Here is a 17,335-nt window from a genome sequence, read left to right on the forward strand (position 1 = left end):
ATGCGAGGTTGTGAAAAGCATGGAGATAAGATGGGAAGATGAAAGAAAGAGGTGAAAACATGAGTGTTAAAAGGGCATTACACATTACATTGTTGGTTTGTGAAGGCGTGATAGCATGGGAAACATTTGTAGTGGCGTTGTGTGAAAGTGGTGTGTGCTGTGGTGCTTTGTAAACATGTTATGGCATGAATGTGAAGAGGCATGAAATAGAGGCAAAAGAACATGCATCCGTTGTAAAGACAATCGTACATGTGCAATAGAAAGGGTGGCTGTTTGTATCCACAATGTTTGTTTTGATGTGTAGGCTAGTAATGTCCGGGTGCATTTCTCCTTTCCGACATGTCGCCTTTCCGACGTTGACGAACCCTATACCTAACCCTAACCCTAACCCTAACCGCACGCGGAAGCCACTAGTCGGAGTGGTGAGATGTCGGAATGGAGAGTGAACACCGTAATGTCCTCCATGCTTAGCAGTTTAGCTTAGCAGCTAAAGCTAACTTGCACTGGGAGGTGGTGACTGCAGAGGCTCCAAGCTGCTACTCTGTGATTCTGTTGTGATTAATTTCTTTGTTTAAATGTCAGTGTGTGTGCTGTGGCCAAGAGTTGCTACATTTTATATCTTCATAAATTGTTGTATACTTGTATACTATATAACGTTACTTTTGCCACTTTTTGATGTCACATGTTTTACTAATCACTGTTAAACATGAAATAATAATGCATAGTCTTCACTTTACAACAAGGCCCATGATAACGTTAGCAAATGGTCAACACACTCTTTACGAATGTCTTACGAATCATATATTAAACATGAAAGATAATTCTAGTAATTGTTTGGCATCTGCATTCATGAAAGCCAGGTAGTTTGCAACAGGTAAGGAGAAAGTCACATTAACAGACAGTTGTAAATGATGAACTGTCTTCACTTTACTATAGGGCACATAATAACATGTACTAAGGATTTATAGATATTTTACTCTACTCAGAGTCATAAGTTTACAAAATGTACTAAAGTACAGTGTACGTCTGTGCGGTTTGTCTTCATCACTGAAAATAACGTACATGTAAACTGATATCATGTGCAGTTGGGGTGAAGAAACACAACCATTTCACTCCTAATAATACCTATTTGATTTGACATCCTGACTTGCTGCTGTAGCTGAGGCTTGAACCTGTTACCTGCGGCTCACTAGTCAGTGACTCTATCTATTCACCTACAGCTGTTTCCTTGGAATCTGTGGTTCTGAAACGTTTTGTTGTCAACCCCCCAAATTGACATGTATTTGGGCAGTGGACCCCAATGTGAAAAGATGTAGTGTCAGGGCCCCCCATGAAAAAGATTTATATTTATGCTGTAACACATTTTTTTTTAAAGTTATTTGTCTTGTTTGTTGTTCAAGTCAAAGCACCAGGAAGGCTGTACTTGTCAGCCATCTGTTAGCTCAATGGGTTGAGACGCAGTATTCATGATCCAGAGGCCATGAGTTCAAATCCCATTGATGTCTTTCCTATGATTCTTTCCTTTGCAGACTGGCTTCCAGAAGATCAACTGAAAACTACCAGGAAGGCTATATTTGTCATCCAACTGTTAGCTCAATGGGTTGAGACGCAGTATACATGATCCAGAGGCCATGAGTTCAAATCCCATTGATGTCTTTCCTATGATTCTTTCCTTTGCAGACTGGCTTCCAGAAGATCAACTGAAAACTACCAGGAAGGCTGTACTTGTCAGCCATCTGTTAACTCAATGGGTTGAGAAGCAGTATACATGATCCAGAGGCCATGAGTTCAAATCCCACTTGTGTCTTTACTGTGATGCTTCCCTTTGCAGACTAACTTCTAGAAAAACAAGTTAAAACCACCAGAAAACCTGTAACTCTCAGCCAACAGCATAGCTCAACTGGTAGAGCGTCTGTCCAATAACATGACTTGACTTGACTTGAGTGGGTTCGATTCCCACTCGAGTCAAGTGTCCCCGGTAACTTGGGGCAACGGATATCCTTAGTGATGCTTCCCTTTGCAGACTAACTTCTAGAAAAACAAGTTAAAACCACCAGGAAACCTGTAACTCTCAGCCAACAGCATAGCTCAACTGGTACAGCGTCTGTCCAATAACATGACTTGACTTGACTTGAGTGGGTTCGATTCCCACTCGAGTCAAGTCAAGTCATGTTATTGGACAGATCCGTCCGTTGCCCCAAGATACCGGGGACACTTGACTCGAGTGGGAATCGAACCCAGTCAAGTCAAGTCATGTTATTGGACAGACGCTCTACCAGTTGAGCTATGCTGTAGGCTGAGAGTTACAGGTTTCCTGGTGGTTTTAACTTGTTTTTCTAGAAGTTAGTCTGCAAAGGGAAGCATCACTAAGGATATCAGTCAATTTATCCGTTGCCCCAAGTTACCGGGGACACTTGACTCGAGTGGGAATCGAACCCACTCAAGTCAAGTCAAGTCATGTTATTGGACAGACGCTGTACCAGTTGAGCTATGCTGTTGGCTGAGAGTTACAGGTTTCCTGGTGGTTTTAACTTGTTTTTCTAGAAGTTAGTCTGCAAAGGGAAGCATCACTAAGGATATCCGTTACCCCAAGTTACCAGGGACACTTGACTCGAGTGGGAATCGAACCCACTCAAGTCAAGTCAAGTCATGTTATTGGACAGACGCTCTACCAGTTGAGCTATGCTGTTGGCTGAGAGTTACAGGTTTTCTGGTGGTTTTAACTTGTTTTTCTAGAAGTTAGTCTGCAAAGGGAAGCATCACAGTAAAGACACCAGTGGGATTTGAACTCATGGCCTCTGGATCATGTATACTGCGTCTCAACCCATTGAGTTAACAGATGGCTGACAAGTACAGCCTTCCTGGTAGTTTTCAGTTGATCTTCTGGAAGCCAGTCTGCAAAGGAAAGAATCATAGGAAAGACATCAATGAGATTTGAACTCATGGCCTCTGGATCATGAATACTGCGTCTCAACCCATTGAGCTAACAGATGGCTGACAAGTACAGCCTTCCTGGTAGTTTTCAGTTGATCTTCTGGAAGCCAGTCTGCAAAGGAAAGAATCATAGGAAAGACATCAATGGGATTTGAACTCATGGCCTCTGGATCATGAATACTGCGTCTCAACCCATTGAGCTAAGAGATGGCTGACAAGTACAGCCTTCCTGGTAGTTTTCAGTTGATCTTCTGGAAGCCAGTCTGCAAAGGAAAGAATCATAGGAAAGACATCAATGGGATTTAAACTCATGGCCTCTGGATCATGTATACTGCGTCTCAACCCATTAAGCTAACAGTTGGATGACAAATATAGCCTTCCTGGTAGTTTTCAGTTGATCTTCTGGAAGCCAGTCTGCAAAGGAAAGAATCATAGGAAAGACATCAATGGGATTTGAACTCATGGCCTCTGGATCATGAATACTGCGTCTCAACCCATTGAGCTAACAGATGGCTGACAAGTACAGCCTTCCTGGTGCTTTGACTTGAACAACAAACAAGACAAATAACTTTAAAAAATGTGTTACAGCATAAATATAAATCTTTTTCATGGGGGGCCCTGACACTACATCTTTTCACATTGGGGTCCACTGCCCAAATACATGTCAATTTGGGGGGTTGACAACAAAACGTTTCAGAACCACAGATTCCAAGGAAACAGCTGTAGGTGAATAGATAGAGTCACTGACTAGTGAGCCGCAGGTAACAGGTTCAAGCCTCAGCTACAGCAGCAAGTCAGGATGTCAAATCAAATAGGTATTATTAGGTGTGAAATGGTTGTGTTTCTTCACCCCAATTGCACATGATATCAGTTTACATGTACGTTATTTTCAGTGATGAAGACAAACCGCACAGACGTTCACTGTACTTTAGTACATTTTGTAAACTTATGACTCTGAGTTTTCTCGTTTCGGTAGTGACACCATTGTGTCACTACCGAAACGGAAAAAAAAATTACTAAGTCCAGAGCTCGATGAATGTTAGGGGCAAAAAAAAAAGTCACTACCAATCAACTTTAAATTGCCTGAAACGTACCCCTAACAGGTTTTTGGGGGAACATTTTTTTTTTCGTTTCGGTCCAGAGCTCGATGAATGTTAGGGACCAAAAGAAAAGTCACTACCAATCAACTTTAAATTGCCTGAAACGTACTCCTAACAGGTTTTTGGGGGAACTTTTTTTTTTTGTTTCGGTAGTGACACCATTGTGACACCATTGTGTCACTACCGAAACGGGAAAAAAATTACAAGGGTCCAGAGCTCGATGAATGTTAGGGACCAAAAAAAAAGTCACTACCAATCAACTTTAAATTGCCTGAAACGTACTTCACCCTGCAGAGTGAATTGATCCCCAGACTGCTTTCTTTCAGTAATCAACACTAAACCATCCTGTGTGATGAGTCAATAAGCCACAAAAGCCACGTGTTATACTTTGGCTATCCAAAAATATCAGATATACCTGCTATTTTTTAAATGTTTTGAAAAATATCGAAAATGTTTGGAAAAGTTTGAATAATGTTGAATTTCTTAACATAAATCTTCTCTTCTGGGGGTCCCTGGCACAAAATATTTTCAGATGGGGTCCGTGACCAAATGCATACATTAATTTGGGGGTCCTTGACATGAAAACGTTTGAGAACAACTGATTTATAGCATCCATAATAATCTCCTGACACATGTAGTGTCTGCTGATGCAAACAGCAGTTTTCCAGTCTGTCCATGTCATGGACGCGATGGACAGACTGTGTTACTGGAGTATTTACAATGTTCAGTACTTTTACTTCTACTCCACTACAGAGGCAAATATTGTACTTTTACTCCACTACAATTATTTGACAACTTTAGTTACTAGTTACTTTGCATATATACATATATACAACACTATTTTATAGGCCTACATAGGCTATTTCAAAATAGCCTATCTACAAGTTCACAATAGCAGATCTACAAGCTCACGCGTTGCGAACTTGTAGATCTGCCATTTCCCCCCCAAAAATGGTACTTTAAGTACATTTTGATACAAATACTTTTGTACTTTTACTCAATGTTACCCCACTATAATGATCAACAGGCAGGACTCAAGTATAATAGAAAAATAAACAATCTTTATTAGCATTTAGTAAAAATAAGGAATTTCAATAAAACATAGTTTTATTCCAAATTCATTTAAAATCCGAAGTGAGCAACGACATACAACATATAACATTTCCCCAAATGCTTCCCACAAAAACCAGCTTGCTTGTGCTCCACTCCTGATGGCTGCAGGCTTAGAGAGGGGAATCAAATGGGTGAAATCACACGATAACACAGCACCTTACACTTGACCTCAAGGCCAACACTGCAACTCTATAGAGCACAACAAACGAAAAGGCCCAATGCCCTGTTTGCACACGGCAGTCCAAATAGTGTACAAAGCCCCTCAACTATATGGCAGCCTAATACAAAGGGAGTTCAAGCAGAGCTGGGTTACGTGTGTTAGCTACGATGGGGAAGACGGTTTCTCAAACAAATAACAAATAAACAAATAGAAATTTGGTCAAACCAGCCAACCAGCTCCGCACTCTACTTATCACCATAAGTCTAACTCTAGGAGCAAAACCATGCTCGATTGCGGTAGCCGGCCAGCTGATTTGTGCCATGTACTCAAACTACAAAGGAAACACTATCAAGAAAAAGGAACAGCGGTCAAACCTAGGCCGCTCACTCCACATGACCCATGTGACTCTGTAAGGTTGCATGAGTGACTTGGTTCACATTTGCCACACTTCCTCAACTGCAGCTGTACAATTTCATATCCAGTTTACATGCACAATTTCCTGGAGAGACAACACTCCTTGCATGTCTCAAACACATGAACGGTACACACCACTCTTCAAGTTGGCACTCAAACAAAACCTCCTCCTCTCACAACACAGTACAGTACCTCACAACATGGTGTTGTGAGGACTCACAGATTGGCAGCCTCGTACCTGCCTGTTCAGAAAGGCCTTATATACCTGTGTCACTTATGACATCATATAATCTATGCCTCCCTCTAGGGCTACATCAAGTAAATTCTGAATTCCAGACTTTTACTTGTAACTATTTCTACAATGCAGTATTAATACTTTTACTTAAGTAAGAAATGTGAGTACTTTTTCCACCACTGGCACAGACATCAGACAGTGAGGTGGGAGGAGGTGCAGTTCAAAATCTTCCTTGGTGCAGTTCAGGAAGTGACCTCACCTGATTGTCATCAAAACGTTGAAGCGGGTGTTATTTATTTTACCCCCACTTTTACTGTGTGGAAACAACGGGGGTGATACTGCCCCCACCCCCACTGTACATGAGTACATCCGTGAGTATTGGCTTCGGTGCCGGTGCTAGGCTGGACTTGAACCTGTGTGTCACCGTGTGGCTTTCTGTGCCAAAGCCCACAGAGGTGTCCACCAACTATCCTCTGCGTTATGGCTCCTCCACACATGACATTACACATGTTTCTATTAGTGTTTTAAGTGTGGTTTCTGCTCTGTCTCCACACATTACACATCTTTCTATTAGTGCTTTAAGTGTGGTTTCTGCCTTATGGCTCCTCCACACATTACACATGTTTCTATTAGTGCTTTTAAGTGTGGTTTCTGCTCTATGTCTCCACACATTACACATGTTTCTATTAGTGCTTTAAGTGTGGTTTCTGCCTTATGGCTCCTCCACACATTACACATGTTTCTATTAGTGCTTTTAAGTGTGGTTTCTGGAGGTTTGTGTACAAAACATGCTTCAGAGTAAAGCAGGAGAATTTGAACGCACAACCTTCAGATCATTGTAGACAGAGTTGCTTTTTATTAATTGAAGGTGGAGATAAAATAGATTTATAAAAAAAATACAATACAACATATAGAGAATAAACAGAAATTCCAATATTCAACATGTATCAATATATTCATGTTTTATAATATATATGTATGTATGTATGTATGTATGTATGTATATATATATATATATATATACACACATATATATATATATATATATATATATATATATATATATATATATATATATATATATATATATATATATATATATATATATATATATATATATATATGTATGTATGTATGTATGTACAGTATGTATGTATGTATGTATGTATGTATGTATATATATATATAGTTATATAGTTATATAGTTTATTTCGTTCTTGTGTTTTAAAGGAGGAGTTCACCCAAAAAATGACTTATTTTCTATCAATTACACACCCCATGAAGCCTTGATTTCATGGATTTATTTTTGTTTTTGCGGCATTCCTAAGACAACAATTTGATGACCATGTGTATTTCCGGTAGGAGACACACATAATCTACTTTGTGTCTCCTAACGGATACATTAGCCGGTTGGAGACGGGAATCAAATTATTGGCTTAGGAATACCTAAAAAAAAAAAAGAATCCATGGATTCAAGGCTTCACAGGGTGTGCAATTGATAGAAAATAAGTCATTTTTTGGGTGAACTCCTCCTTTAAACACAGTAAAAGGTTCATGTGTTTTATTGTAAGAGTTTGTTGTGGTCTTCAGGATAATTAAGGGACTGTAGTACCCATGTACCTGTACCATGTACACAGTACCCATGTACCTGTCAAACTACTTCAAAAGAGTGAGAAATGCCCACCGGCACACCACCAGAGGAAGCTCCACAGATCTCATTCCCCCCAGATTTGGCACAAACATGGGGATGAACTCATTCTACTATTATGCCACCAAAATGTGGAATGTCCTACCACCACTAGACATCACAAAGTGTGACTCCCGACCCTGAGTACCCTCCTTGAAAACCACCATAAAAGTGCACCTGTCTGCAACTTGCAACCAGTGGTGTAAAGTAACTAAGTACATGTACTCAAGTACTGCACTTACAGTTTTAAGGTATTTTTTACTTTACTGGGATATTTCCAATTTACAATACTTTTACTTCTACTCCATTAAAGGCAAATATAATACTTTTACTCCACTACAATTATTGGACAACTTTAGTTACTAGTTACTTTATAGATTTAAAATATCATTACAAAACATACATTAACCACTTCAGCCCTTTATAGACTTCGGCTATTTTCAAAAAGATTTGTATACATTTGAAACCTATGAAATGGGACATATTCTGCATAATGATTACTTTCTACTTTTGGTACTTTAAGCACATTTTGATACCAATACTTTTGTACTTTTACTCAAGTAAATTTTGAATTCTGTACTTGTAACAGAGTATTTCCAGATTGCAGTATTGATACTTTTACTCAAGCAAAAAAAGTGAGTACTTTTTCCACCACTGCTTGCAAGTTGTTGCAACTGGACCTAGACCAGTCTTCTAGCTTGTCAAAAGATATCACCCCCACTGTTTGTTTCTGTAAATATACCTTTATTGCTCACAGTATTGATCATATAGTTTTGTGTGTCTTTATATGTCTTGATGAACTGAATACACAGTACCACAATGGAAACAAGCCCTATGGGCTTTTTGTGTTATCCTTTTAGCATCATTGTATAACTGTACCGCTGTACTTTTTGCAAACTGTTAATTAAGTATTCAATCAATCAAACAAAAACATCAAACAGAAAATATACAACCACACGGAAAGATATCAGATTATTATACTCTCAGGACGTAGTGAAGTCCATGTGATGTGTGAGTAAAGATATCAGATTATTATACTCTCAGGACGTAGTGAAGTCCATGTGACGACGTGTGAGTAAAGATATCAGATTATTATACTCTCAGGACGTAGTGAAGTCCATGTGATGACGTGTGAGTAAAGATATCAGATTATTATACTCTCAGGACGTAGTGAAGTCCATGTGATGCGTGAGTAAAGATATAAGATTATTATACAGTATAATAATAGCAGATCTAGGTACATATATATCCAGGGTTGAGGATATAAACCCGACGCTCCAAACCTTTGACCAGCACAGGTTATTCTTCATGCTGTGGATTAATTTGGGCCACCGCGGGAGATCGGACATTTACACTCCAACACACACCAGCCTTCATCCATTAATGTTTATAATTCATTCATCAATGATCACTCCATAAACGTTTTCATTTTTATTACTGCCTTGCCTGCTATCTCTCAATTTAACGTGGCGTCACCGCAGCCCGTGACTCAAATGTACACTAGGATTGGTTGTATATGATCGCTTGATAAATGCCACTTGGAAGATTTAAGGCAAAAAATAATCATTTTTTTCCGCTCCATTGATAAATGAGGGCCAGTGTGTTTGAAATGGTGAAGGAGAGTTCTTAAACTCCTGGTAGAGGGTGAACAGGTGTGACAGTGTGTTTGAAGTGGTGAAGGAGAGTTCTTAAACTCCTGGTAGAGGGTGAACAGGTGTGACAGTGTGTTTGAAGTGGTGAGAGTTCTTAAACTCCTGGTACAGAGTGAACAGGACGTGCAGAGACTGGACTCGGTTCTTGTAGACGGGGCCGTCCAGCAGACCACACACCACGTCCACGTAGTCCTTCAGCTCGCAGTCCAGGTTGGCCCCCGGCAGACCCACGGGCCCCAGCAGCTCCTCCAGCTGGGGGGGCCACTCCTGCCTCAGGCTGTCGATGTCCGGCATGGAGCGGCTGGAAGGAACAGAAAACATTTAGTTTTACTAGACCATACCCGTCGGGGGGGATATGAGCACCCAAAGTGCATCATGGTCCGCTTGTTTCACGGATGGTCCGCTTGTTTCACGGATGTGGCAACACCGGCGCTTGTTGCACGCACATGATTTGGCAACCCGGGAGCCAGCGAACACAAAAACGCTAATAAACAGCTGACATTTGGGGAAAGTGGAAAACGGGCTCCGGTGTTCAGCGCACATGGCGGATGGAATGGTCAATGTCTGTGTGCAAATGCAGAACAATTGCTCCAGCCACTGAGGAGAACTGGACAGAATAGTTGTTGGGGACGCACGCACGCCCAGACAGACAGACAGACAGAGGAGACAGACAGACAGACAGACAGACAGACAGACAGACAGACAGACGCACAGAACTTTGTAGAATTATAGGATGATTCATCACTTCCTCATGGTACAAGAAGCAAAATACAATTATGTTGAGGTTCCACAAAGTACTGTGACTACAACATACAATGACACAAGTCAAAACACCCATAGTAATGCTATGGGTGTGTACATCTGTACCTGTAATGATACAATGCTATGGTAACATCTGTACCTGTAATGATACAATGCTATGGTAACATCTGTACCTGTAATGATACAATGCTATGGTAACATCTGTACCTGTAATGATACAATGCTATGGGTACATCATTATATTGTATATAGTATTGGTCCATCTGTACCTGTAATGCACTGTGGCTGGAGGCTTGGATCTGTGGAGCTCGTCTGTAAGAGGCGCATATATATATATATATATATATATATATATATATATATATATATGGAACTGGGGAGAGAGATGGGGGGAGACATAGAGCAAAGGTCATCGGGAATGGGAGTCGAACCCACGACACGCCGTGATGCTGGATCACCAGCTTATGTGGTATGTGCCTGGACCGCTAGGCCAACGGACGCCCGTCAAATAATATTCATTGAGTTCTGTGTCCCCGTCTCTCAAAACGTTAGTGTAGTGAAAGAGCAGGGTATCATACCAGTACTTGTACTTGCTCGCTGTGGGGCCTGGAGCTGTGGTAATGGGCAGCACCAAATCCTGACATCCCAGCTGAAACACACATACACATACAGTGTAAGTTATTAGCATGAAACTATTGTAACCGCCCATGTAAGGAAATGTTTGATTTCAGGGACGTGCTGGGCCCCTAATTCAGCCTGGGTGTCTCAGATAGAGAGGCCCGCAAGGTGCGCGGACGGATTTTTTACTTAATTTCGCTTTTTACTTAATTTCGTCCGTTTTTACTTAATTTCGGCCGTTTTTTTTAAACGGCCGGCCTGGTCGGCCTGGAATGATAGTCTTTCTGGAATTGGCCCACATTTTCCAGTGGCCAGCACGCCCATGTTTGATTTCTTTTCAGCTGATCCCTAGATGTAATGCATTGCTCTGACCCAGGGATAAAATAACAGGATTAAAGCTAAATGCACTGTCCCAATTTACAATTTCATCAAACACGTCATAAAGATAAAGTGATAAAACACACATGACACAACACAGATGTTTAAATATATATATACAGAATATTATGTTATGTGACTGCTGACTATTTGATAACTCGCCATTATGAACTTGCTCAGGTGGTGATTGCAGGTAGTTGCCATAGGTGCCAGTAAGTAGATCTACAAAGGGGCAATGGAAAACAAGTTGAAAACAAAATGTATACAGAGTGTTCCATCTAAAAGCATGGTGTTCAACTACACATAATTATTATCGTGACATAACATTCCTTGCAAGTTGTGAGGGTGGAGTTTTGTAGTGAGCTGGAGTTGATCTTGGTGTTATATCTGAAATGCAACACATTTTAATTTAGATAACATGTCTTCTGTTGCATGCATGATGCCAGTTCGCTCCTCACAAGAACAAACACACATGATATGGGTTCACTTACTGTTATTTGGATCAGGAGACAGCAAATTGTTTAAATAGCCGAAGCTGCCATTCAATGAATCTAAAAAGGTAAACCAGCCAGTGTGAGAATTGAAGATACTGCAAATTGTGTTTAAACAGTTATCCAGTTGATGTTTTAGCATTGATAGCAACATACCATTCATTTCCTGGTCTGGGGACTGCACAGCTTGAGGCTTGGTGGATTTTGGTGTCTCTCCTACAACATAATTTATCACAGTGATCACAGGGCTTTATATTGTCCAGAGTTCCAAGAGTGCCTATATAAAATAAATGCATTGCATCAATACCTGGGAAACCCACTTCAGGTGGTTTGGCAAACCGTCTTCTTTCAACATCGCCACTCGATTGGTCATCAGAGTCTGAGTGCTCATACTGGGGATTTGGCCTAAAGAATACAACATACAGAATGTAGTCATACTATGTTAATTAACCACGTCTACAGTCTGAATACATAGGACCACAATGGAAACAAGCCATCAGGTCCTTTTTGTGTTATACTTTTAGCATTACTTGTATAATTGTACCGCTGTACTAGTTGCAAATTGTTGATAAAGTATTCAATAAATAATACCTTGAACAATACCTACACATCACCAATGCTGCTCCAACACCCTAGTGTGAGCTGATCTATGATTGGTCTAGCATGAGGCAAGCCGTTATTATGAGCCAATGTCAGCTGAGCTGTGTGGTTTGCTGAATCCATGTGGTAGCATAAGCTGAGCTGTGATTGGTGTGATAGAAATAAGGAGAGAGGTACAGACTAACCCTAGACAGCAGCAGGCCCTGTCAGGGCGACGCTGAGGGGAGAGAGAACAGAAAAAAGAAAAGAGCGATCACTATACCTGGATCTTCTTTTCTGCCGTAGTTCTCCTTCGTCCTCAGATTCTATGTGGGAGGTGGGACACATTGTTGAGGTGTGCTTGGTCTCTCGTCGCTTAGCTTCATCAAAAGGTCTCTGGAAAGAGCACACAGGGAAAATGACAATTAACATGACTGCAGTCCAGTGTTGAAGCAAAACATATAGAATACTTGGTTTAGTTGGTTACAAATGTAATTGTACTGTAAATTAACCGTGACATCCCTATTCTGGTCATGCAGGTGAACATGCTTGAAAATAAGCAAACGTTCTGCAAAAATAGCTGATCTACAAGCTCGTAATATGTCACATTGTGAGCTTCCTAGATGTATACATACTGTATGTGTTGCACAGATTACTCACCACAGGTAATAATAGGGGGGGGGGGGGGATATCGGTCATTGCACCTACTCCTACGGGCTGGGGGGGGGCACCTGTCAGCGGGGAGTGTTGGGCGGGAGGAGTAGGACGAACGCTCTACGTCCTCCTTGTGGGGGCTCCTCACTGGCAGGTGAGTCAGTAGGATACGACAGCAGTGACAACACAGAGATGTGTGTGGGGAGGAATTAATTGGCTTAACGAATTGGGGAGAAAAAAGGGTAAAAAATAGTTGGCTACTCTAAATGTATAAGAAAAAACCCCTGTAAAATAAGTGTACCGGTAGTCAGAGTTGCTGGTAAACTCAAACATGCCAAACGTGAAAGTTGGTATAGTATTTTACTATACCAACGTGATAGTACTCTCCCCCTTCAGTTTTAGTGGTAGCCACATGTTTTTGCGTTCCACGCAATGTTCTTCCATCTTTGGGAAGGGAGGGGTGAAATATCTTCAAGATGGACAGCAAAGAGGATAGTGCAACCAGAGAGACTGAATAGGATGTTGCCCAATATTTTAAACTTATCATGAGTAAATCTTCATTATGTTCATCACTGTCAGAGTGATTCTCAGATTCAATCTCGTCAGCCCCGTCTATACTTTCAAAATTAAAATCTGGTGAAGCCTTTGAGGTTTTGGAGTTGATATTTTCACTCTGATCACTGATAATTAGTGGTCGGTTTATTGGCAAGTCTGATGTAGTTGGTAAAGCATCTAGCAGGCACCCAGAAGAGGTTGTGACAGGAGTTGTGCTCTCTAAACACTGAAGGTTTGTACTTGCATTAGCAGCAGCAGTTCAATTATATTCAATGAGGATATCCTGCTCTGTCTCTCTCACTAATTTGTTGACTTTACGTCTTTTAGCCCAATAAGATGACATTATCCTGAAAATGGGAAAAGAAAAGAAAAGGTCCAAATTAATGTGCTGCAATATCACTGCAAATAATTGTTGCAATAAACAAAATTCAATACATACATCTTCTGTAGTGTTAAAAAAATAGATGAAGTGTCAGGGATTGTCATGAATTTAAAGGTAGTACAACATCCTTGAAACCTGCACAGTCTAATGCAATGGTTCCCAAAACAGTGACACAATCCAGGTGTGCTTGTATTCATGTATTTGACAAGGCAGCACACATTATGCAATATATGAAACTATTTATGAATTATTAGTATCTATATCAGCACTCATTTCCCACTAGAGACACATTCTATATCCTAAAAAACAAACAAAACAAAGACTAGCTGATTTACAAGCTTAAAAAAAGGCATCTTACAAGATCACAAAGCTTGTAAATCTACAATTTTCACTATTCAAATGTTGTGAAAGTATGAAATAGGGCTTTGGTATTAGTATATGCAAACAATGAAAAGAGTACACACATTATAGAGACTATTTAACATGATGAATACATGTGTGCCTTGACACTAAATCATTGAAAACCACATGGTTTAATGTAAGCCAATAGAGCACCGAAGTCTGACGTATTTGAACATCCTACCTGTGTTCCAAAAATAAACAAATGACCCTGGCGGTTTTACTCTTATGGATATGAAGCATCAACTGACGGTGAGAAAACGCTAATGTTACTTCCGACGAATTAGTTACATTTTCGCCAGAAACAGACTGAATCAAATATAAGTGACTGACTATCATAAACGATACAGAACCTCCTCCCTGACAATATCGCCGAGACAGTTTGTTTATTTTTGGACCACAATTCTTATATGAGACGATTCTATGATGACCCAATGTTATTCTCCATAGAGAAATTACTTTACAAACCAGGGGATGGACGAGTGACGTCAGGACTTCTGTACTCTATAACAGCCCTACAACACAAACGTATTCATTTTTAGTATCAGAAGGCCTATTGCAATACATCAGCTGGTACTGTAATACTTAGTTTGTGGTCATTTAGAAAACAGTGTCAACATCTTACACTAATGTGTGATTAACCCTTTAAGACCGGGAAGTTATCTGTGTCATTTTAGATTTATTTGGCTATTGAAAAATAGCAGATATACAAGCTCATAGCGCAGCTTGTAGATCTGCTATTCATTTTTTTTATCGTGAAAATGTATGAAAATCTTTCAATATAGATTTCTAAAAGCAAACATTTTTAACTCAAATCTTTGCTTCTGGGGGGTCCCTGAAACAAAATATATACATGGTTCTAAAACTCACGGTCCCCCATCTAAAACAAATGTTCTAGGGAGCAGGGACCCCCAGAAGCAAAGATTGGAGTTACAAATGTTTGCTTTAAAAATATATAAATATTCAAAGATTTTCCCAAATGTTCATGATTTTTTTTTTAAATCGCAGATCTACAAGCTCATAGCGCGGCACTCGGTGCCGCGCTATTTCCTGGCCATTTTTCGTATTTTCTCCATATGCTTTCAACTACGTGTGTAATTGCACTCTGATACATTATAACCCTATGCGAAAATGGCCACCAATCGGATTAAAATGCTTTTTATTGAACAATACGGGAGATACGGGTACTTATCGCGGAACGGATCAACTTGTAACATCCGTGGCTCATGGGTAAGTACTTTATATTTGAAATCTGAACGTTTATGTACATGTGAGAGTTGTAATTATAAAAAAAAGAAATCGAAAACGAGGAACTTTCGGTTCCATGACGCTTGTGACAGACGAGCGTCATGTAACCATGGCTACGTACTTGCCGGCTGCCGGTGGCTCCTCCTCCAACAGCATCATCGCTCGTGCCGTCGTCGAAGCATCCAACGCCGCCACTATGGAAGTATTTCGTTACATCCTGCGTTATTCCTCTCGTCTTCACCGTTTAGCATGTTCCTTTACACAGTCACCAACGTGGAGGATGAAACAGGAGACGTAGGCAAGTCGAGGTAGTTTAGTTAACTTCACAGTGAGCAGTACATACATTCATTCATTCATTCACTGCGGTCAGCCCATAGAGGTATGGTCGGCCATAACAACAACAAACTTCACCCGGAACCGGAAGTCAGTATCTTCTTCTTCTTCTTCTTCTTTCGGTTTTATGGCGGATTACTACCACAAGGGTGTATACCGCCACCTACTGAACAGATTATTTCTGCTATAGTATCTTATCATTAATGTCCACCCAAAGTGATCCCGACCCGTTCATATTATATTCCATCCTATAGACTCCGGGCAAAAGGCGTGGCCAAGCTTAGGCTGAAGTAGTTACGGTGGCCATATTAAGGGAGCTCCATAACAACAGCTAGTATCAACAACATTGACAGTTACCCACGAGTCACGACGTGTCCTGAACTACAGCGAATTTATTGGTAAAGGACAGAAGATGGACCTGGCAATGCGTGACAGAGAGTTACCATACAGAGAGAAGCTGAATGCAGACGCAAAGGCACGCTACCTGCGATCAGTGTTGCCATATTTTGCGAGAGAAATAAGCAACCAGGTCTATGAAAACAAGCCCAAAAGAAGTGGCTTAGATACATCGACTACTTGAAAATAGCCGATCTACAAGCTCACGTGAGCTTGTACATAGGTTATTTAAAAAAACTCTTGCAATAAAATAAAGAACATTTGGAATATTTTTTAAAACATTCTAACAACACAAATGCTCCCTGGCACAAAACATTTTCATGAAAAGATTTGAGAACCACTGGTTTAATTTTTTTTGTTTTTAAAAAAAAGCCTAAATAAGCAAGCACCTAAATAAGCCTAAATAAGCAAGTACACTTTATAAATAAGCCATACAAAACTACTAATTTTACAAGCAACTTCACATAAAAAGAAGCCCAAAGTCGCTTATAATAAGCCGACATGGCAACGCTGATGCTGATCCTAACCTCGCCTCCAACAGATGTTTATATGTTTGATTGTGTGCTGTCATGCTCGTTTGAGCTTTGTGTTTGGGAATGTTGTTGAAGGTTATGTTATTTCGTCAGCTGACACCCAAGCCATACTACATTTATTTGATATCTCCGACGTCTGAACACTTGCTGACAGACAGACAGCTGTTTACTCAGCCACCGTGACCGTGAGCCACCCACGTTAGACCCACGTTAGACTACGTTTCTCAGACTGGACACATAGAGAAACACAATTTAGCTGTTAGCTCAATCTCATTGTATGTAAGATACCCATTTGTATTTAAGATACCCATGCCAAGCCGTTTCTTTGATATCTCCGACATCTGATCTCCAACAGCTTTTCCTCCAGGTTGGAAATGTGTGCAATTTAACTTTTTTAATTTAACGTCTGAAACCTTGGCATTGCATCCGATAATGCAGCACTGTTGTACCATTGCTAAATTAGAGCAACAGACAAGTTAGAGATAGATAATAATGTACACCGTCTACTTGCTGGACAACAAACACAGGACTACAGACTACACTACACTACTCTACACTTGTGGCAGCTGTCAATCTACTCCCTCAAGATGGCGGCGGAAGTGGCACGATTTAAGGGCGTGGCGACCATGTTACGTCGCTATGCCCGGAGTCTATACCCCAGACCCAGCGGCCTGAGTTGGAGCAAGTCCTTCCCTCAAGATAGTATCAAGAT

At 40.5% G+C, this 17,335-nt stretch overlaps 2 protein-coding genes across 2 annotated transcripts; both read right to left on the reverse strand.

The window, feature by feature from the left end:
* Positions 1 to 8,129: 8,129 nt before the first annotated feature.
* On the reverse strand, positions 8,130 to 10,361 carry LOC311048075 (intraflagellar transport protein 46 homolog). The gene is made up of 2 exons (XM_084061104.1): positions 10,327 to 10,361; positions 8,130 to 9,596 (listed from the first exon to the last, which is right to left on the reverse strand). The coding sequence occupies exon 2, from the start codon at positions 9,587 to 9,589 to the stop codon at positions 9,332 to 9,334; it is 258 nt and encodes an 85-aa protein (XP_083917230.1). The 5' UTR covers positions 9,590 to 9,596; positions 10,327 to 10,361; the 3' UTR covers positions 8,130 to 9,331.
* Positions 10,362 to 11,221: 860 nt separating this feature from the next.
* LOC311063767 (uncharacterized protein) lies at positions 11,222 to 15,618 on the reverse strand. The gene is made up of 6 exons (XM_084083368.1): positions 15,483 to 15,618; positions 12,407 to 12,519; positions 11,852 to 11,949; positions 11,701 to 11,760; positions 11,545 to 11,604; positions 11,222 to 11,440 (listed from the first exon to the last, which is right to left on the reverse strand). Exons 2-6 carry the CDS (start codon positions 12,469 to 12,471, stop codon positions 11,364 to 11,366), a joined length of 360 nt encoding a protein of 119 aa, XP_083939494.1. The 5' UTR covers positions 12,472 to 12,519; positions 15,483 to 15,618; the 3' UTR covers positions 11,222 to 11,363.
* Positions 15,619 to 17,335: the final 1,717 nt, after the last annotated feature.

Source organism: Gymnoscopelus microlampas (assembly GCF_963454915.1).
Source record: "Gymnoscopelus microlampas genome assembly, chromosome: 1".
Lineage (NCBI taxonomy): Eukaryota > Metazoa > Chordata > Actinopteri > Myctophiformes > Myctophidae > Gymnoscopelus > Gymnoscopelus microlampas.

Excerpts from the sequence above, each read along its gene's own strand:
- LOC311048075 (XM_084061104.1), bottom strand. The coding sequence starts at position 9,589 with ATGCCGGACATCGACAGCCTGAGGCAGGAGTGGCCCCCCCAGCTGGAG.
- LOC311063767 (XM_084083368.1), bottom strand. The coding sequence starts at position 12,471 with ATGTGTCCCACCTCCCACATAGAATCTGAGGACGAAGGAGAACTACGG. Across the intron at positions 11,605-11,700 it reads CCCAGACCAGGAAATGAATG|ATTCATTGAATGGCAGCTTC; the intron begins GTATGTTGCTAT and ends TTACCTTTTTAG. Across the intron at positions 11,441-11,544 it reads GTCTCCTGATCCAAATAACA|ATATAACACCAAGATCAACT; the intron begins GTAAGTGAACCC and ends GTTGCATTTCAG.